Consider the following 21,574-nt stretch of genomic DNA (forward strand, 5'->3'; position numbering starts at 1 on the left):
ATCATAATAGGTTGTATCTGTTACAGAAATGAATCTAGGACCCAAAATGTCCCAGTAGTGAAATCCGGCCGAAAGCCCCATAGGCTACCAAGGGTTAAACTCCTCCACTTGAGGCAAGCGCTCTTCACCAACCTGAAGTGGGCAAGCCACCCTTTTCCGACTGAATCCATTTGAACATATGTGGGGTGATCTGAAGAGGGCTGTGTACAGGTGATGTCCTTGCAATCTGGCAGATTTGGAGAGCTTTTGCAAAGAAGAGTGGGCAAATATTGCCACGTCAAGACGTGCCATGCTAATAGACTACTACCCAAAAAGACTGAGTGCTGTAATAAAATAAGTATTAGTATTAGTTTAAGGGTGTGCACACTTATGCAACCAGGTTATTGTGAGTTTTTTTTCCCCCTCAAAGATTTCAGTTTGTTTTTCAATTGAATTGTTCATGTTTATAGGCCACATTAAAGGGGGAAATGTTCTGACATGATTTATCTTTGTCTCATTCTTTTACATCACAAGAACCTGGCCTTTTCAACAGGGGTGTGTACACTTCCATATACATCCACTGTATATGTGAACTGTTGGCAGCGGCCCCTGAATCTACTGGCCATTCTCTTTCACGTTTTCTCTCTCACTGTATTTGGTAAACCAGAAGTGGGAAACCTGAAGTGCTGTTGCAACCTGTCACTTTTTCTTTCTCTTCTTCCTTTCTCCCTCCTTGTTTGTCACCCCTGCCGATGCTGTTTTTCATTCCTCAGTCCTCTGTTCATGTTTCTGACAAATTATGAAAGACAAGAGCATCTGTAGAAGATGCTAACAAATAATCTAGTGATCATGCTTGAGAGAAAATTACAAACAACATGAATGAGAGCCACACATGTAACACATCTGGAAAACTACATGAGAAAAAGAGAGATAGATAGGAAATAAAGTGAGAGGGGAATGTGGAGAGATGGAGGGAAAGGGGATACAGAGGAAATTACACAAAACAACATCAATTAACTGTAGGAACAGGAGGGTTAAGGATATGTGCCACAAGTTACAGCATCTGGAAAACCACCATTGGACAGTGCAAGTGATGTTGGGCTGGAAGACATGGAGTAATGAAGGGAGCAAGAAAGAGAAAGGGAGGAATGGATGCAGAGAAAGAAAACTACAGAGACTTTGGGAGCAAGATACTAGGAAAGAGAGATGGAAAGAAAGATTGCTGAGGGTCTGCGATAGTAAAGCATCTATCTGTTTTAGAAATCAGAAATTGGCCCAGTCCACAACAAGACTAGATGCTTCTGTTGTACCGCCAAAGGCAATACACAGCATCTCTGGGGCTGTCTGAACCCCTGCCTCTGACCTGAATACTGTCCACAAGTAAATCTCACAACACAACAGATTTCTGTCTCTCTCTAGATAAGAATCACTCTGTTGTTGAACCCATGGCCTGGGCTGCGTTGGAGTTAAGTATTTACACAAGTCAGAATTATATTAATGATGTGTAAAACACTGGGGTCTGGCAAAATCAGCATTGAGTTATTCTGTCTGCTGACCTATTACAATTGTTCATTTTTATACAGTACCCAGAATCTTTTTGTGAGGTTATTTCATAATAAGAATAAAAGGTACTTCATAAATAGTTCAATGCAAGACATTTCGTCAAAGCACATCAAGCAAACAATAAAAATAAAAATACATAATAATTCAAATATTTTCAAACTGCGCACCAATGTGTATTTGCACGATTATGTTTCAACATAATCCTCGTAAAATGGACTGTGTAGAGCATGTTACGTCTACAGTAATATGTGACCAATCCTGCTAGTCACACTATGGGATATTGCAATCCACTTACCAGACACCATGTCGTCCTTCAGTGGGATGGCCCAATCCAGAATGACGAATGAGTGACAGCCTTCCATGGCGACCACAGTAATGTTGTGGGGCTTGTTCTTGGGCGGTTGTTTCTGATTGCTGGTCAGGCTGTCTTTACTCATCAGGCTTTCCAGGATGTCCACTTGTAGGTATTCCAGAGCCTCGGTCAGCGAGCATGGAGCACCTGGGTCCTTCTTGATGAAGTTCACATATGGAGCTGGAGGGAGGGAAACCAGCGATGGGAGGTGTGGTTATTTAAAAATGTTTAATATTGATGTTTATATAACCTAAGCTATACCAAGAATAGCTTAGGTTTTTGTTGGACTTTTCCCCAAACACTCAAATTATTAGAAGGCAATCTTGTAACATCTGCTGGTAGACAGTAAACGGGAGTATTTAAATATATGCTACTTCTTTGGAGTCCCTTCAATATATCAGAATAAGTGATTTTTTGTAGTAACACTGCAACCAAAAATGTCATTAGGACTGTCCGCAATGTCATGTCTTGACGTCTTTAGGACGTCCTGTTTTTGCTGGGTAACAGGTCATGAGAGACATCTAGTCTCATCCCTACTGTCTGTCTGTCTTTCATTCTTTCTGTCTGTTGGAACTAGAGCCAGCTGGATCCACAGCTGTGGTCAGAATTCCCAGTCTGACTGGGCTGCCGATGGGAATGAGAAATTGGCTAGACTTGAGACAGACAACTGTAGTGTAGTCCCATGCCGACAGGTCTCTGTCCTCATTGGCTTCTATGGCTTAGTTAAGATCAGCATTAAAGTGGGACTGACATGCAAATGGAAAGTTTCAGCGTTCATGGTAAATGCACGTTGGCTCAGTTGGACATTACTCTGAGACTGAACTAAACTGCTCTAAGAGAGATTGTTTGTGCGACTGAATTATCCATATTTTCAGCCATTGTTTTTGAACACAGTAAAGTTGAGAGCATTTTACCATGATACAATACTGTTTTACTTATAGGCACAAATCTAACAGGAATACATTCTTCACATTCACTGGTGTGCCTGTGCCTGTATGTTATTACGCACATCTTTTCCCACCTGGTATCTTTTTTGTAGATCTTAAAATATGTCTTCAATAATCTATCTAAATCTGCCTTTAGATCTACATTCAGAGGAAGCAGATGTAGCTAATGCTGCTGCTAACTTATAGTACACTCCCCTTTCAACACTCTACTGACATACATCATAAGCTCTGTACAAACCTTCAGATAACTGTGGAAAAGGCTTATGCCATTGTTTAAATGGTTTGAAGCTTTTAATCTGGGCAGTAACTATTTATTTGCTCATAACAATACAACATAACATTGAAATAAAAAATACAATAATGCAATGAAAGTTACAAAGATAATAGATATCTTCTGAGATGGCTAGAGGTAATGTAAAAAAAAAAATTAAGAAACTGGGCAAGTTGAAGACAGAAAACAAGTTGAAAGCAGCGAACTGCATCTAAAGAACTGTACTTAAAACTCACTCACTTGAGGGACAGAAGGAAATCCAGTGATGTGCTTGCTCAACATCAGGCAGAGTCATCTAATAATAACTATAATAATAATTTATTTAACATCTACAGACCTTTTTATTGCAGAAAGAATCTCAAAGTGCTTGAAAAATCTAAACAAAATAATAAAAATGACTATGATTGAGTAGGTCTAGACTACAATATTCTGGGTTTTCAGTTGTTAAAGCTTCCAAACGATAGAAGGACAGTCAAGAGGGAACCACAAGGCTTGAGTATGTGGACGACAAGGGAGATGAGTAAGTATTCATTACGCAGGCTTTTTAAGGTGTCTCACTGGTGCCTTGCCATCCCTGCTGACTGTGACTAACTGAGATTGTCTCTTCACCATGCCATGTGGAGTAGTCAATGCATAGGGTCAAAAACCATGGAAACAAACCAAAAATCGGAATAATCACTAGCAACCGTCAAAAAGCTTTTTGTTTTTGCCACAAAATATGGAGGGAAAACAAACACATCATCCACAAACACATAATCAATACAAATTTGGCAATAAAAAAAAGTAAAAAGGAGATAAAAATATAAATTTAGCAAAAATGACCAAATGTCCAAAAGCTCTCTTCCTTGGATGGCCATTCTGACTGATTGGCAATACCCTATCTTTCAACAGAATAATGACCCCCAAACACTTTGCGATTAAGATGGAATTCTGCAGATGGAACACTCATAATATTAGATTGGCCACCTGAGAGCACTGACCTCAACATAATTGAAGCTGTGTGGGATATCTTGGACAGGGAAAAGAACAAAAAGCAGCCAAAAGTCAAAGCAAGAGTTACGGCAAATCCTGCAAAAACCTTGAAAGAACTTACCACAGGACTACTTAAAAGAATTACAGTCTACCAAAGCTAATTCCTCAAATTTTCCATTCTAAGGTAGGCTCCACAAAATACAGACTGTTTTTTTTTTTTTTTACTTTTCATTGTATTCTTGTTTCTTTGTGTTTACTTCGATGTTATACAATGTTTCTTCAAACAAATAAACACTTACTGTTTAGACAAATGGCTCTAAGCAATTTTCTCAGGTGGTCTGAGACTTGCACAGCATTGTATGTGTATGTCTGTACCCAGGAACCCAATGCACATTTGGCTGCTGCTAAATGTTTGTAAGTTTGTTCATACAGTTACCTATTCTGCATTCTCAGCTCTTTGAGTGGCTTGACCAACCCTTTGATAAACAGGTCTACCTGAGTCTAAGACAGACAGAGAAAAAGAGAGAGACAGAATGAGAGATTGAGAGAAATAAACCTTTGTGCAGAGGTATGGTAGATGTCAGAAAGCTGGCTGCTGTGTTGAACTGGATACATTAAACTAATAAATATGAGAGAGGATGTCTGACCCTCAAGGGACCTCTTTTCACTGCTTACATCAGCAAGTTCTAGATTATTTCTCTGTTATTGTGATTCTTTTTTGATTCCGTCTTTTTGTTTAATGGACATGATGAGCTTCAGATGAGTTTGCCATGCCCTCGCCAACCTCTGGGCACATGGTCGTCCCAAAATGTCATGACCTGGATTGGAGGCCAGTGATGGTCAAACATCATGCTTGCAATAACATTGTTCTAAAAAGTCTATTCTGCAGATTTTCATCCAAATCTGTCAGCACATAGGCCTATGGCATTCAGTATACATACCTCTGTTGCAAGCATCATGAACCAACCAAACCACTGGAACGGAGTTCCAATTGGTGGTGCTGGCTAACCAGTAGCCCTGCTTCAGTCCTATGATCTTGATACATTCCACATCTGAGGTCTGACAAAATTCAAGCTTACACAGCTGTTACTGGGACATGTCGATTAGGGTACTGTCCAACCTTGCGATGCCAGCACAGTTAATTGAGAAATTGAACTGTCGCTCTCTAACTCAGCAAGAACTTAGGCCACGCATAATCGTTAGAACCACCAACAACAGCCTCTCTTAGCAGAGGCAGGAGAAGGAAAGGAGAGCGTGATTGAGGTGATGTTTTTATTCCTGTTCGGTGTGATTTATTTTTCAGTCTGTTATTCCACCTTGAATAGTGGATATGGATGGAACACACAGAAACAATGGTGGAGGCCAAAGCTAACATATTAAAGTGGCAAATAGACAGCAGGACCCTTAAGAACACTTGCTGGCCTCGGCTGAAACCACAGCTTCCTGTATATCCGTGATCACCCGTGGCCATGACGCGTCAGGACAGTTTGCTCACATCCATGTACTCAAGACCCTGGCTCTTAAAACACATGTGAGATTTAAAAGCACTGTAAAAGCCTGAAGTGTGACCATTTTGTCCTGGCAAATTTGTTGTCTCCAAATCTCAGATTGTCACATACTGACACTTAACATACAGACCTGCTCCAAATGATTATCTACACCGAGACATTCACAGAGGTTTGTTGGATTGGCTAGGACCTAGTCTGAGCCTTTTACTCAGCCCAGGACAAACTCTAACTCATTTCCAATAATCAACAAATCAAACTTTTCAATCTAGACAAGGGGTCACATTTAATCAGCTTTGTTAATGTTGGGATGTAACAAAACCCTGCAAGCAATGGGACCACGATTAAACTTTGTTGGAGAGAGTCACAGAGGGGTCAAAAGAGAGTGAGGTAATTTTAGGTTATCCATAAGTTACAGCATCCCTAATAATGCAATCTGCCAGACCAAATGCAACAATTGAACACCCTCACCTAACAGGGATTTTCTTGGCCCAGGCGTAATCATGTAAATATACAAGTTAGTCAAACTTTGGATTTATGATGTGCGACTGAATAGGCCAAGATAGAGAGCCAGAGTTAATTTCTCTCCTGTGAAATGAAAACAGAACGGCAACCAAAATGGTCATCATTATTCATGGGTTTGAGAAAAACGTGGTGGAATGACGCACACTCACACATGCAGCAACTTAGAATGCGAGCACGCTCCTGATCAAACACTACAACACTTATGACTCAAATGGATGTCTGAATAAGCACTGTTCCTAAGAGTGAAAAAACAGGCACCTCAAGGGACCGCACAGAAACAAGTGTAATGTCATTACTGAGGACACTGCTGAAATAAAAGTTGTTCAGTCAATTATAAAAAGTATCATTCCTGAAGAGGTTAAGCTTATTTTAAATACTGATCCATCAAACTACACTGTAGATAATGATATTAAACCAGACCTGAGTGATGACAAGTTTAAGCTCAACGCCATGAAGTCTACATCTCAGAATGACATGGTTAAGCGCTTTAACAGTGGCACTGAAATAGCTGCATTGGTATGTTTTGTTAGTTTATTGTGCGCGCGCACACACACAAATGTACATTGGCGCACATTGATGCTCACTTGCACAGTTAATACATCACTTTCTTCTTAGGCATAAGGCATACCTGTAAAGCGTTTCTTCCCGGTGAGGTCAAACTCATTGGAAGGGCTGTTGTTGAAGGACCTGGCCTCTGGTTCAGGAGTTGGGGGGGCAGTTGTGGTGGTGGTTGGGGTTGTGGTCATGGGGGGCAGGGTGGAGGACGTTGTAGAGGGCAGGGTGGTCTGCCACACCAACTCATCTAAAAAATAGCAAATGTGAAGAAGGCATGAACGGCACAAACTAAATCCAAACATCATTGGATTTAATCAAAATCCGTGACAGTTTTTGCTATGTGGCACTAGACATTGGAATTGCTGTGTAATAAGCAGACAAAGTCATGAAATTAGTGGGGTCTCACTCGAAATTACCCTGTCATTTTTGTTCATTTGGTATTCCACCTTCTTCTTGTGTAATGTTTTGCTGCACATATTTTTCCATTCCTGGGGCAGTGTCTTTTGAACATGATGCACTTTTTGCTGTTGATTACTGCAATGTTCATTGTTCTGAGCCTAAAAAAGGATTACGTCAATGTAATCAATTAGTTACTTCCAGCAGCACCAGTAAATCTGGCCTATGGAGTGCCAACGAATCTCTGCATGACATGTGCTTCCCACAAAGCTTTGAGCAAAAAACATGATGTATTGCGATGCAATTTGTTCTACATGCTCTTCCTATAGCAAGATAATAGGACTTTCTGCAAACACAGGATGTTTTCTTATGGCACTTGAGCTACTGTATAACCTCCCAGCACATGCACACCTAAAAAACATTGCCATAGTTCGCCTATTCACTGAAACCATGCGTTAACAGTATACCATAACATGCCATGATATAACTTCTAGTCATCACATGCCGCAACATCACAGAACAGAACACTGGAGCAGAGCGAGCCAGGACATTTTCTTTGAGTTAGTAATGTAGTTCACTGTAGAGGTTGAGTCGAGTTGGCTGGGTAAAAAAAAAACAAAAAACAGCCAATGATGGAAAGAGCACATACCCTAAACCCAACTCAATCAAATACACAGCTGACCGCATGGACAAAGTAAAGACTTCAGGCAGGGAAACATGCAACAGAGAGGAAAGTAAACAAACGGTTGACCCGATTTAATAAACATAGAAACAAACAACGTAGGCAGGCAGTCAGGCAGGCCCGGCCCAGTGGCCAACGATACGTAGCTATTACCAACCAGTCCCTTCCTTAACAATTAAAGCATCAGACACCATGGCAACTATACAAATTCCAGAGGATTACGTTTTAGGAGAAGTGGGACAGTCTAAATCATGACCACAAACCACTATTATATGTATTTATAGTGAACCGCCCTAAAAACTTTTTTACTATTTCTTCCTCACCTAAACCCAAAACCTAATTCTAACCCCAATTGTAACCTTAAACCTCACTCCTGTGCCAAAAACCATTAATACCCTTCATAATTATAAATGCAAATGTAACATTAAACCTCACTCCTATGCCAAAAACCATTAATACTCTTCATAATTATAACTGCAAATGTAACATTAAACCTCACTCCTATGCCAAAAACCATTAATACTCTCTGTAATTATAACTGCAAATGTAACATTAAACCTCACTCCTATGCCAAAAACCATTAATACTCTTCATAATTATAAATGCAAATGTAACATTAAACCTCACTCCTATGCCAAAAACCATTAATACTCTTCATAATTATAACTGCAAATGTGACATTAAACCTCACTCCTATGCCAAAAACCATTAATACTCTCCGTAATTATAACTGCAAATGTAACATTAAACCTCACTCCTATGCCAAAAACCATTAATACTCTTCATAATTATAACTGCAAATGTAACATTAAACTTCACCACTTAGCCAAAAAAGGTCTTCCTTGTCTTACTATTCTAGCAGGTATTTTTCCTAGTCATAGATAATGCAAAACAAAGACACCCACAAGGCACAGACAAATAGAAAAAAAATATAGCTACAGTAAAGTGCTTAAAGATGAAGGGGGCAAAAAAGTGGTGCAAATGCCTTGTTGTACTACTCAACACAACTGAGGGGCTATTACCTTTTACATTCAAAATGGAGAATTAGATTGAGAAACATGTTACATGTGTCTGGCTGTCTCTGAGTGTTTGTTTGAATTACCCCTATGGAACACTTAGGCTGTGCCACTTAAGTGTGAGTGAGTGTTTGTTTTTCGATTGTGATGGTCAGGAAAATAAGGATGTAATGAAGCTGACAGGGAGTGGGTTAGGGTATTTACCCAGCTACAGCTCACTCCTAACCAGACTTAGCCCCAAATGTGGCTTGCCCTGATGTAGTGCTTTTCAGATCTGAGTTCAAATATAACTCAAAATCTGTTAAAACACGTCATCTGTGCATGGCTTAATAGCAAAAATAGAATTTGTAATCTTGCAAAACCCATGTTTGCCAGGCCAATTCCAGGCAGTAGTAGGTAAAGGCTTATATTTCTAACTAGTATTTTAACCATGATGTGTTTCCAGTGCTGTATGAAGACACAGCGCTCGACTGTCCCTAGCCAGATCGTATTCTGTCGCAACAGACATGATCTATTTACTGTATAATGTTATGGAGTTGGCAAATAATTCTCTGACTAACTGATGTCACCCTCCATTCTGATCCACAGATTTTAGCCTGCATAGAATGTAAATATCCCTTTTGGCTAGTTTCTCCACTGAAAGAGATTTTTAGGCCAGTAAGGTTTAAAGCTAGGTTCGGGAAACTGGCCCTAGCGGATGTGGAGTATTTGCAGAGTTATTCACTCTTTTGCTAGACTCATCTTGTTGATTTACTAACTGCACAGAAAAAAAACATTTATTGAAGTTATCAGTGGCCTAGACTAAATAATTGAACATTCAAACTACTTTGGTTGGAGACAAGCTATTCTCATTTGTGTAATTGACCCCATCTGTGGTAAGTTGCGGATGCCTAAGGGAAAAAAGCCATTATAATAAAATAATCATTACATTCTTTTTCAAGAAAACTTTCCATTCTTTTTCAATTATATATATTTTTTTAATCTGCATCATTAAATCAAAAATTGCAAATGTAGTAATATATTTCTCTACTTACATTACTATCATTGTTACTACTTCTGCAAATAGTACACTACTACAGCTATTGCTACTACTACACAACCCCAACACTATTATTACAAATACTAGCCTGATTGTCCATGAAGAATTATGAAACTTACTTTCAGGATAACAGTCCATGACACCATTAGCATCCATTATTGGGAAACCCCTATCATCCCTCATCATAAACGTTTCAGGAGGACAGGTCGGGAAAACCATGGTTGTACTCTCTTCTGTGGTCATTTCAGTGGTGGTCGGAAGCGTGGTTGGTTCAGGTGTGGTCGTAGTAGGGGGTATGGTTGTAGTTGGAGGTGTGGTTGTAGTTCTGGGTTTAGGCCGGTCCAGGCCAATGACAGGTTTGCCACCCAGGGTCAGGAACTTGTCTTTGGGGTTGACCACCGGTTGGCTCTCCCGACCATGACCAAACAAAGTCTGACCATCCTGGTTTACCAAGGGGCTTCCCTGGTGGTCTGTAGTGGGAGGACAAGCAATCAACAACCTGTGCTAACAAAACAGTAATGCTTTGGGCTCCAAGTGGGATAAATAAATTAGAGAGTAACAACATGGCATGCAGTGGGTTAGCAACCCACATTACAAAGACCATAGAAATGCACTCTTAGAAAACAGTGTTCAGTAAGGAATGAGCTTATAGCATCTCACCAAAGATAGTGCGTCCATCCTCTCCCAAAACCACCCTTCTTGGTCGGCCCTGAGAGTCCTGCAGAATTCTGCCATTCTCGTTCATTAGGAACCCCCTATCCAAGTCCACCACCTGGAGAAAGCACATTCACACCACATGTTCATAACATATTGTAAAAAGAAGATTATTTTTGCAGGACAAAACATATTATGAAATGGATCATTTAATACAGCTGGTTGACATGGATAAGTATAAAAAAACATATTTTATCGTTTGATCATCTATGACGTAGTGCTAAGTCGACAAAATAAAACACAAACGTAGGCAGTGGTTTAATATTCTTAATAAAACACTGAAGATGAAATGGCTTCACAGTAAATGTATCGCTACACCGAAAAACCTACCCATGTGGCTCCATCAGGCCCAGTGATGTGTCTTTGCCCATTAGCTTTGGTGTTGTCATTAGATGTTCTGGAGTCTTTTTCACTGGTTGCTGTGAGGTTAGGTCGGCCATTTTTACCATCTCCGTAGCTGGGCTTGAGGCCTCCACTGGGGGTTCTACCCTTGAAGGGATCTAACCGGCTGGGGTTGCGCGTCCTCATCCCCGAGCCTCCAGCGCTAACACTAGCACCAGTGCTGATCCCACGGTCTGGCTGAGACAGACTAGAGGATGAGGAAGATGTTGTGTCTGGGTTATTGGAACTTAACTGTGTGTTCTGTGCTGGTTGTGCTCTAAGAGGGAACCTAGAACCCGCCTGCCTGTTAGTGAGCAGTGGGGACCGCAGCCTTCCATTAGAACCTATAATAGGACGGCGGGGGAACGTAGAACCAGGTACATAACCAGGCCTGCTTCTACCAGGCGCAGGATCCCTGTCCACGCTATCGCTGACCCCACTGCTGGGGGCTGAGGTAGTCTTAGTGGTGGTAGTAGTTTTGGGGGCAGGAGTTGGGTCTGGGACTTTCTTACTCTCAATCTCCTTACTTCCTTCGTAGGAATAGTCCTCCTCATGGTCAATACCGCTGTCCTTCTTGGCGCTGTGACCTGGTTCACTGGAGTCTGTACCACCACTAGAGGTGATGGGTTTCCTTAATCCTCCTAGAACATCACTCCTGCTGGGCAGAGTGGATTTAAGCGATCCAGCCCCCACGCCGTTCTTTAACGGGTGAAGGGTGGAGGGTGTTATTGAATCCTCACTGGTTTCCTGAACTGCTGAAATCCTCGAAGCTCCAGAGGATTCTGCGGCCCTTGACGCAGCCGTTCTGGACAGGCCTCCTCTCAGGATAGGTCTCCCAGCACCAACGGAGGATGAGGAGGCAGTCCTGCTCCAGGGAACCTTCCCGTCTGCCCGGGGAGAAGAGACCCTGCTACTGCTCCTTGTATCAAACCTGCTCTGGTGACGGTTCACAAAGGGGTTAGTCCTGGAGGGAGGTGGTGCCGGGGTCTCATTGTTCTCCTCCTCTGTCATGTCTTCCTCTGAGAAATGTGTTGTGGAAATGACTGGGGGACTGGAAGTGGGTTCTTCTTCTTTGGCTGTCTCTGTGAGTTTGGGGTTGTGGTCCCTGTTAGTGTGTGACATCTCCGGGGTCTTTCCCTCAGTTGGTAGAGTGGACTGGGAAGTTGAACCTGACCCAGGTTTGCGTATTCCAGTCAGAATTTGGATGTTTGGACTCCCTCGAGGTTGGATCCCTGGTGTCCTCCTACCATAACCATATCCACGGCCCGGCAGAATGGACCCTTTACTCGTAGATGGGGCCTCAGTCTGAGGTTTTTGAACATGCTGATCTGGAGTGGGACTAAAGAGTTTGGTCTCCATGACACTGGGCTGATTGTAGGTGTTTTTGCCCGTGGGGTAGTTGGTGACCGTGTCGTCCTTCCTGATGGCAGCAGACTCCTGGCCATGGGATGGGCTGGAGGATGAAGAGGATGCGGTACTTTTCTCCTTTTCTGCATCCTGTGTCTTCGTCTGGGACACTGAACCAGAGATGGATGGGATCCGAGTGAATTGTCGTCTGCCAGAATTGACGCGTCTGCCTGAGAGAGGTTTACGGAGAGAATAAGAGGGCTTTGACGAGGACAATGAGCCCTCTGATGAGGAAATGTCTGTTTTGAGGCTGGGGTTGGAAGTCACATCTACAGGCAAAACTTTCCCTCTGCCATGGTCTCTGTCCTTCTCCTCAGGTGTTGGAGAAACAACATATTTTTTCTCCTCCACAGCCTCGTTAGTGAGCTTCTCCTCATTCCTTTCTGCTGGAGTGGGTTCTGTTGTTTTGTCCTCATTCTTTTGAGCCTTTCTTTCTGTCTCTCTCCCTTTGCCTCTGGGTGAAGAAGTACCGCCACCTAGTCGCTGATTTGTCACCCCGTTCCGGACTGAGCCTCTTACATCAGAGAAGATGCTGTGATAGGAGCGCGTCTGGGAGAGGGGTCGTGTCCTTCTGACCACAGGGAGCACGGATGTAGTGTGACTGGTTGTGGTCGGCACCTCGGTCACGTCTTCTGTTTGGAGGTTGATGTCATCATCATGGTTACTATCCTGTTTGGAGGTCTTGGAAGGGTTGTGGCTGGTTCTGTGGTCTCTTTGGGGCTTGAGGTGAGGAGCTGGCGAGGAGACCACACTGCTGGCTGGCAATTAAGATTAAGTGTTGGTTAAGCGGTAAAAAAAAAAACTGAAGACATGGGAAATGTAACTCATGTCAAAAATTTAACACATGTTAAAAGAGCCCACAAATGCGCACAGACACACACACAGTAAATATGTTTACCTGTGCCTCCAGGCATGGCCACGCTGAAGGCTTTGGTCTGAGGGCCCTGACCCCTCCTGTTGGTGGCCCGGATCTTGAAGATGTAGCGGTCCCCAGGCTTGAGGCCGTCTACGATGGCTGAAGTAATGCTGCCACGATATGTCACCGTCTTCATCCCGAAGGGTTTCATAGCAGGAGCGTATGACATTATGTACTCTGAAGGGAGGAGGGCATGGGTCAGTACACGCAAGCAATGAAATACTATTAATGCAGTCATTTATTTGAGTCGAAACAACGATTTACAATGTAGTTCAGAAGTGGGGAATTCCTTATCTGCCTAGGTGGGAGTTTGATTCAGCAGCTGATCAGCTGATTGATGGATACAGATTCATAACTTGACTGTTCATGTTCTGACCTCGTATCCTCCCGTTGGGTTCCTCAGGGGGATCCCAGGTCGCTGTGACGGCGGTTCCCTTCCCTCTCAGCGGTTTCACATCAAAGTTCTCTGGTGGACCAGAGGGAGCTGAGCAACACAAAGAGATTTTTTTTTTTTTTAAAAGACAAAACAGAAGCAATGAGAAAATAAAAAAGGAAAGCGACTACCCTTTTTTGTCCTGCCAAAGAAAATGGCTCACTATACGTTTCCAGAGAATAAACCCCAAAGATCCTAGGAGGAAATTTAGATTAGATCTCTTTGCAGCAGCCTGCCAGGCCGCAAATGCTGACATCTCACTGAACTCTTAGTCACTTAGTTACAAGTGGCAATGACACAATATGAGTGCTATACTCATGAGCCAAAGATAACGTATCATTCCAGTATCTAGGACCAAAAAGCGAGGAAGATAGTGATAGATGTTGACTGTGCTGAGTTATGACACAAAGCATTGGGATGGAAACCACAAACTGCCAGCGACTATTATGAAAGAGCAATCTAAGAGAACAATCCGAATTAAACGGAAACGTCAAAGCTGATTATGATTTTACCCCAAACCTTTAATTTATATGATGCCGTGTGACTTATGTGGCTCAAAGGAAAATAAATGAACATACAAAAAAATAAAGAAAACTCAATTACTTGCGTCATAATTAATTTAAAGGGGGGAAATTACATATTTTTATACATGTAGTGTCATGACATGTCAACCTACCAGATTCGGGAGTCCTCTGGAAAACAGACACGCTCCACTTGCCATGGTTTTCTCCCTGGGAGATTCGGACAGAGAACTCATACATGCCGTCAGCTGACAAAGTGTCGATCAGCAGTCTTCTCTGGGTGGTGTCCTTGTACTCCCATCGAGCAGACTCACCCTTCTCCCTGTACTTTACTGTGTAGTATCTGGAGAGTGTAAGACAGTATATTCACTCCCACACAAAAATACACACTTGTATAAAGACGTGTACACGTGTGAGAGTACTCACCTGGCACCTCCTGGCTGGACCTTGTCCATCTCGATGGCTGGATCCACCCAGCTGATAAGGACAGATTGAGGGGACATGACCCTCACACCGATATCTTTAGCCTCGTATTCCTCGGGTTCTGCTTGGCAGACACAATACACAACATGGTCTACAGGGCTGCAGGTCTGGGCACAGTCGCCTTCGCAACTAAATGCATTTGGTATTCAGGTGGAAAGACTCCCACTTTTTGATGTTAATAAGTCCATCTTAACTCTGCTTTCACATTTAGTGGATCAGTTGCAAAATACAGTAGAAAACCTTCCAGACCTTTCGATTTCTTTTTGTTTTGTCAGGATTAGAAAATAAAAAACGCTCATCATTTATGCCCGCTATGAGCACAAGCGACCAAAAACAATGAAAGTGGCATTACAAGGAGTATAGAAATGTGGTCTGTATTTACACGATGTGTGGAAAACTTGTAAAAAGTTTGCCGTGTGGCTCGAGCAATGTCTGAAGAGGACTTCCTCTACGCTAGATGCAATGATGTGGTACCTGGGGGAGATTTTTTAGTCAGTGCGGCCCGGTTGCTTGATGCCCTCCGCTCTGTGGCTCTCTGTGCCTGCAGTGATACCACATAGACGGACTCAGACGCTACAAACAGAGAGACATACCAGACACACAAGCCAGCGTTTACACACTACAGATGGACACACTGAACAACCGTTCATGCTGTTCACTCAAGAACTTAGGAAGCAAACCCAACACAAGTGAGATACAGGTAGTCTTACCTAGCTTGGGGTTGCGTCTGTTCCTCTGGTCTGCCTGTGGCTGAGTGTGGTGGTACTGGTGGGACCTCTGGTCCAGCAGGGGTGTCCCTGCTCTGGCCCTCTCTGGCTGACGAGGACCAGAGGATGACTGGGGAGGTCTCCGGATTCGCTGCCCTCTGGGGGAGGTGAGACCTGAGGGGCGCAGAGCCCCATTAACCCTGGCTCCTGTCCTTATAAGAGGGTCATGCCTAGGCCGGGTGTCTGGTGTAAGAGAGGGTCGAGCTGGAAGACAGAGAGAAAAACAGCTCCAGTTTAACATGGTTCATCTGACCCTGTTAGGGTAACTTTCTGTAGATCAGGTTCACATGCTGGGGTGACTGTGGGGGCCAGTTCAGGACTAGACCTTGAGAAAGTCTGCCATTGCTTCTATGAGGTTCTCATATGCTTATTATGTTGCAACATTTGAAATATCCAGATATAGCCAAACCAGCAGGATGATCCGTACTGAGCTAAATATAGGAGAAGCTGATTTCAAGGACCCAGGAAATCCAGTTACGAAGTGAAAGTGTCAGTATGGTAAGTGTCAGTGCAAACACAATACAAAGGGACACCCAGGTACAAGCTTTCAAGGGTAAAATTCTACGAGATGAGGTAAATGCCAACACCAAACACCAAACCATACAACTGTGTGATCTCACTCTCCATACCTGACATTTTTCAATGGGTTAACATTTGCGAGGGTGCTGGACCAAGATGGGACATCAGTAGGAGTCAACAAATTATCAGCCTGGCCAATAATTGGATCAGATTATCATATTTTTTACAATAATCGAAATTGTTCTTTTGTTTCATATAACTGCCAATAAAACTAAATGAGCTTCTCTGGCAGCCACATCTCTCTGAAAGGTTTCTGCTTGTATTGCACAATGTCCCGCACGCGGAATTAACAGATTGGTTATACATCACAAGTAAATAGCCGATCAACAATGTATGTCATATTTGCGATCATTACCCTCATAATGATCTTTTTCTACGATGACAATACCCAGGTGACAATAATTGACTTTTTCATCAAGTGAAAAGATGAGAGAATTGTGGAAACCCCTCCTCTTTTACTGCCCAAGGGGTAGTGATCTATTCTATTTGACCTCAAAAAGCATGCCCAGATGCGTACTTCGAAAATACACCAGAAATAGTTGCAATATAACCATAAACAGTTTTTGTCTACCTTGAACAAATCCTAATGCACAATTTGTTTTGTGCTATTTTATTTCATGGCAGGTGACGATAACTGACTTTTTCGTCAAGTGAAAAGATGAGAATCGTGGAAACCCCTATTCTTTTATCGCACAAGGGCTTGGGATCAACTGTATATTACCCGATGAAAGCATGCACGGATGCATACTTCGAAAATTCACAAGAATGAGTCAGAATATATTTTTTTTAATTTATCCTGAATAATTCCTTATGCATAATTTGGTTAAACGGCCTCGAGGCTCGAACACCGGTCTCCTGCATGAAAGTCTGTGTCTTTAACCACTACGCTATATAACAAGAGGTAGTCAGTCGGTCACTCAGTAAGAGACATTCACGCTTCTTGGCCGGCTCCGCTTACGCAGCCCAGCAAAAACAGATTTTGGAATGCGCTTTCTCTGAACCTGGTTTAATAACACAAACATGATAGATTATCCACATCTGATAGGCTAAAGTCTCTGCCTAATGCTCTTTGTTGAGATAGCTAACGCTAAAGTTTGAGTTTATTTATGCATTTTGTGTAACAATGTCAGTGCAAATGCAACTAGATACAGTGTGGAGAACAAGTATTTGATACACTGCAGATTTTACAGGTTTTCCCACTAACAAAGCATGTAGAAGTCTGTAATTTGTATCATATGTACTCTTCAACTGTGAGTGACGGAATTTAAAACAAAAAACTGAAAATCACTTTGTATGGTTTTCAAGTAATTAATTTGCATGACATAAGTATTTGATACATCAGAAAAGCAGAACTTAATATTTGGTACAGAAACCATTGTTTGCAATTACAGAGATCATATGTTTCTTGTAGTTCTTGACCAGGTTTGCACACACTGCAGCAGGGATTTTGGCCCACTCCGTACAGACCTTCTCCAGATCTTTCAGGTTTCGGGGCTGTCGCTGGGCAATATGGACTTTCAACTCCCTCCAAAGATTTTCTATTGGGTTCAGGTCTGGAGACTGGCTCCAGGACCTTGAGATGCTTCTTACGGAGCCACTCCTTAATTGCCCTGGCTGTGTGTTTCGGGTCGTTGTCATGCTGGAAGACCCAGCCACGACCCATCTTCAATGCTCTTACTGAGGGAAGGATGTTGTTGGCAAAGATATTGTGATACATGGCCCCTTCCATCCTCCCCTCAATATGGTGCAGTCGTCCCGTCCCCTTTGCAGAAAAGCATCCCCAAAGAATGATGTTTCCACCTCCATGCTTCACGATTGAGATGGTGTTCTTGGGGACATGCACTGTCTTGAGCAGGGGGACCTTGCGTGCGCTGCAGGATTTTAATCCATGACGGCGTAGTGTGTTACTAATGGTTTTCTTTGAGACGGTGGTCACAGCTCTCTTCAGGTTATTGACCAGGCCCTGCCGTGTAGTTCTGGGCTGATCCCTCACCTACCTCATGATCATTGATGCCCCACGAGGTGAGATCTTAAATGGAGTCCCAGACCAAGGGAGATTGACTGTCAACTTCAACTTCTTCCATTTCCTAATAATTGCACCAGCAGTTGTTGTTGCCTTCACACCAAGCTGCTTGCCTATTGTCATGTAGACCATCCCAGCCTTGTGCAGGTCTACAATTTTATCCCTGATGTCCTTACACAGCTCTCTGGTCTTGGCCATTGTGGAGAGGTTGGAGTCTGTTTCATTGAGTGTGTGGACATGTGTCTTTTATACAGGTCATGTCACCTTCTTCCGCTTATCCGGGGCCGGGTCGCGGGGGCAGCAGTCTAAGCAGGGATGCCCAGACTTCCCTCTCCCCAGACACTTCCTCTAGCTCTTCCGGGGGGACACCGAGGCGTTCCCAGGCCAGCCGGGAGACATAGTCCCTCCAGCGAGTCCTAGGTCTTCCCCGGGGTCTCCTCCCGGTGGGACGGGACCGGAACACCTTCCCAGGAAGGCGTTCCGGAGGCATCCGAAAAAGATGCCCAAGCCACCTCAGCTGACCCCTCTCGATGTGGAGGAGCAGCGGCTCTACTCTGAGCTCCTCCCGGGTGACCGAGCTTCTCACCCTATCTCTAAGGGATCGCCCGGCCACCCTGCGGAGAAAGCTCATTTCGGCCGCCTGTATCCGGGATCTTGTCCTTTCGGTAATGACCCAAAGCTCATGACCATAGGTGAGAGTAGGAACGTAGATTGACTGGTTTTATACAGGTAACAAGTTTAAACAGATGCAGTTAATAAAGGTAATGAGTGGAAAACAGGTGGGCTTCTTAAATAAAAAACTAACAGGTCTGTGAGAGATAGAATTCTTACTGGTTGGTAGGTGGAATAAAATGCAATGTGATTTTCTGGATTTATTTTTTTACAGACTCTCACAGTTGAAGTGTACCTATGATAAAAAATTACAGACCTCTACATGCTTTTTTAAGTAGGAAAACCTGCAAAACTGGCAGTGTATATAACAGAATACTCGCCGGTATTTTTAAAAATGTTTTTACATGATGGTAACTAGGTTGAGCAAGAGTAATGTAAACTTCACCTAGGTTGTGAGGAAATTCTGTTGCCAATCATTTGCACTTTACTATACTGGCTACCTAGCAAACTACATGAACGTGAGTGTTACACCAGTAGCTAACATTGAGTCTTGAATTAATGAGCTAACATTATATGAATGCAATAGTTAGTGTAACTTCAGTTTATTTGTTTACCGTTAATTTAGTCAGCTGACTAGCAAAAAACCTGCCATTACGTTATATTGCATGCTACTTATTATGCCAAGGCTAGTCATACTCTAAGCATGACCCAATGACCGAAATAATTAGGTAATTGGCCTCCTTGATCACTAATAATCGGAATCAGCCCTTAAGAAACCATATAGGTCGACCCCTACATCAGAGCATGCACTTAATGTGTGGGTAAGACTAACTGGCAAGTGTCTTTAATGACCTTTTCAATCTGCCCCAGTCCATAATACCAAATAGCTTCCATAGACCATGTAGGCCAAGGCAACATGTATACATTAATACCGTCCATTAGCGTAGAATGCTTTGAAAGGCTGGTCATGACACAGTGTAGAACAGTGGACCCAGATGCAGACACAAAGGAAGACAGATAGACGAAAAGGGCAACAGGGAGAACACTGGAAAAAGGACTGCTGGAAACAACTGTACTGGACAAGACGATCTGGAAACTACCAGAACAGAGAACAGAGGTTAAATACACAGAGGGCAAATGGGGAACCGGGAACACCTGGAGGGGGTGGATACATGACAACTGGTGAAACACATCAGAGCGTGACAGCTAATGGTTCAGAACAATGCCATCATTGGACCCACTCCAATTACAAAACATTCACAGACAACGCAATCTCTATTGCACTCCATACTGCGCTCTCCCACCTGGATGAAAGGAATACCAATAGGAGTACCTATAGTCAGAATGATGTTTAATGACTACAGAGTCAACACTATAATACCATAACCTAGTCTAGGACTTCAAAATCAAGCTCAATGGAATATCTCAAAAAATATATCTCAAAAAAGTTTTGTCCTTGAGTTGGTGAAACCCTTGATGCTCACTGTGTTTTCTGGGTATTTTTCCTGTTTCTACCTTTCATTTTCATATTAATGTTTAAAACGTTCTGTTATTTACTTAAATATATATCTTGGTATGTAAGCATTTCATTGCTAGCTGACCCCTGTTGGTACATGACAAATTACATCGCATACAAAATGTCACGGTGGACACCGTGACTAAGACCCAGGACTACACAGTCTTCCTATATCATCTGTATCCACTTCCTCTTTTCTTAGATCCTGGTTTAAACCCATGATGTTTGACTCCAGCCTGGACTGTTGTCACAGATAGACAGTTGAGGTCCTCCTCTCCCTGGCTTCGCTGGCGTGCCGAAGGATAGTGCTGACATGATTATGAAAAACATTTGCTACCTTCTCCTCCCCACTCCTCGCACTCTCTCATAATAACTGTCAGATGTGAATTTACTCGAAATACAGCCCTGATAAGTCAGAAATTATAATATTATAAGGTTAAACAGGGTTAGTCTGTGGACTGGGGAGAGGAGGGGTGACAATTTGAATGCACAACCAACATTTGTAAATTGTAAGTTGTGCATTCTACTATTATCTCAAAAGTATGTTTCAGCCTACTGATTTTCAGAAAATATGTAAATTGATCCAGGTTACTTAGTTGCATATCCATGTCCAATTCCAATGGCTGAGAGTTGAAAAATAAAGAGAAGAAAATGATAGGTGATGGGATCTAGTTTTCAACAAAATTTCCTGCAGGACAGAACCAGTTTGTGCGAGACAGTTTGATGCAAGGATCTCTCTCTGATTCTCTGTTTCTTGTCCTAGGACTGCCTGCCTTAGCCTCAGGTTGCCAGACCTTGGGCAACGACAATGGTAGCTTTACTTACACATTCAGACATTTTGAAAGAATTGAGGCAAACAGCTCTCACAACAAATCAAGTTTGGATAGGCGGGCACGAAAATGTGTGCAGATTTTTTTGCTCATGCAAAATCATGCACTAGCGGAAAGGAAGGGGCGTCAACTTCCTCTGGATTTTTAATTTCCAATAACAAACCCTGTGTGTGAAATTGGATAGAAGCCACCTGGCTTGAGAGACTATGTCTGTACTTTTCTCTTTTCCCCTTCCCAGACTATGGCAGACAGCATAACTCAGTGGAGCACTGTTTCGCTTGCCTCTGCAGAACATTGACTGACCAATGCAGGTATAGAGCCTGCTGAGGTACCTCTTCTCTGTATGATTCTGCCTTCTTCCCCTCTTCCTTGTCACTGATGTCCATGCTCTATTCATTTCCTGGTGCCACCACAACTACCCCCCAACCTTTTCCCCCCATGAGTCTGTCTGTCTTTGACCCAAACTGTACCCAACATTACTGATACTTTTTTGTCAAATCTCTGCCTCTGTGTATTGTCTGCGCAGATGTCCCTCCTTTTTTTTCCATCAGCTGACTTTCCTTTCCTTTCTTTCTGCTTTTTTTCCCCAA

General features: G+C 42.8%; 1 protein-coding gene across 5 annotated transcripts in view; it reads right to left on the bottom strand.

Annotated features, from left to right (window-relative positions):
• Positions 1–21,574, bottom strand: part of fndc1 (fibronectin type III domain containing 1) — a 69,281-nt gene that overhangs the window by 24,613 nt on the left and 23,094 nt on the right. For all 5 annotated transcript variants that reach the window (XM_020056507.2, XM_013138453.3, XM_020056506.2 and 2 more), the window contains 11 exons: positions 15,368–15,628; positions 15,132–15,230; positions 14,601–14,718; positions 14,330–14,517; positions 13,597–13,704; positions 13,203–13,397; positions 10,847–13,062; positions 10,463–10,574; positions 9,922–10,272; positions 6,743–6,916; positions 1,838–2,074 (listed from right to left, as the gene is read on the bottom strand). In XM_020056507.2, coding sequence (XP_019912066.2) covers positions 1,838–2,074; positions 6,743–6,916; positions 9,922–10,272; positions 10,463–10,574; positions 10,847–13,062; positions 13,203–13,397; positions 13,597–13,704; positions 14,330–14,517; positions 14,601–14,718; positions 15,132–15,230; positions 15,368–15,628 — 4,059 coding nt within the window. The remainder of the gene's footprint in view (positions 1–1,837; positions 2,075–6,742; positions 6,917–9,921; positions 10,273–10,462; positions 10,575–10,846; positions 13,063–13,202; positions 13,398–13,596; positions 13,705–14,329; positions 14,518–14,600; positions 14,719–15,131; positions 15,231–15,367; positions 15,629–21,574) is intronic.

This window comes from Esox lucius, chromosome 18 (assembly GCF_011004845.1).
Source record: "Esox lucius isolate fEsoLuc1 chromosome 18, fEsoLuc1.pri, whole genome shotgun sequence".
Classification (NCBI taxonomy): Eukaryota; Metazoa; Chordata; class Actinopteri; order Esociformes; family Esocidae; genus Esox; species Esox lucius.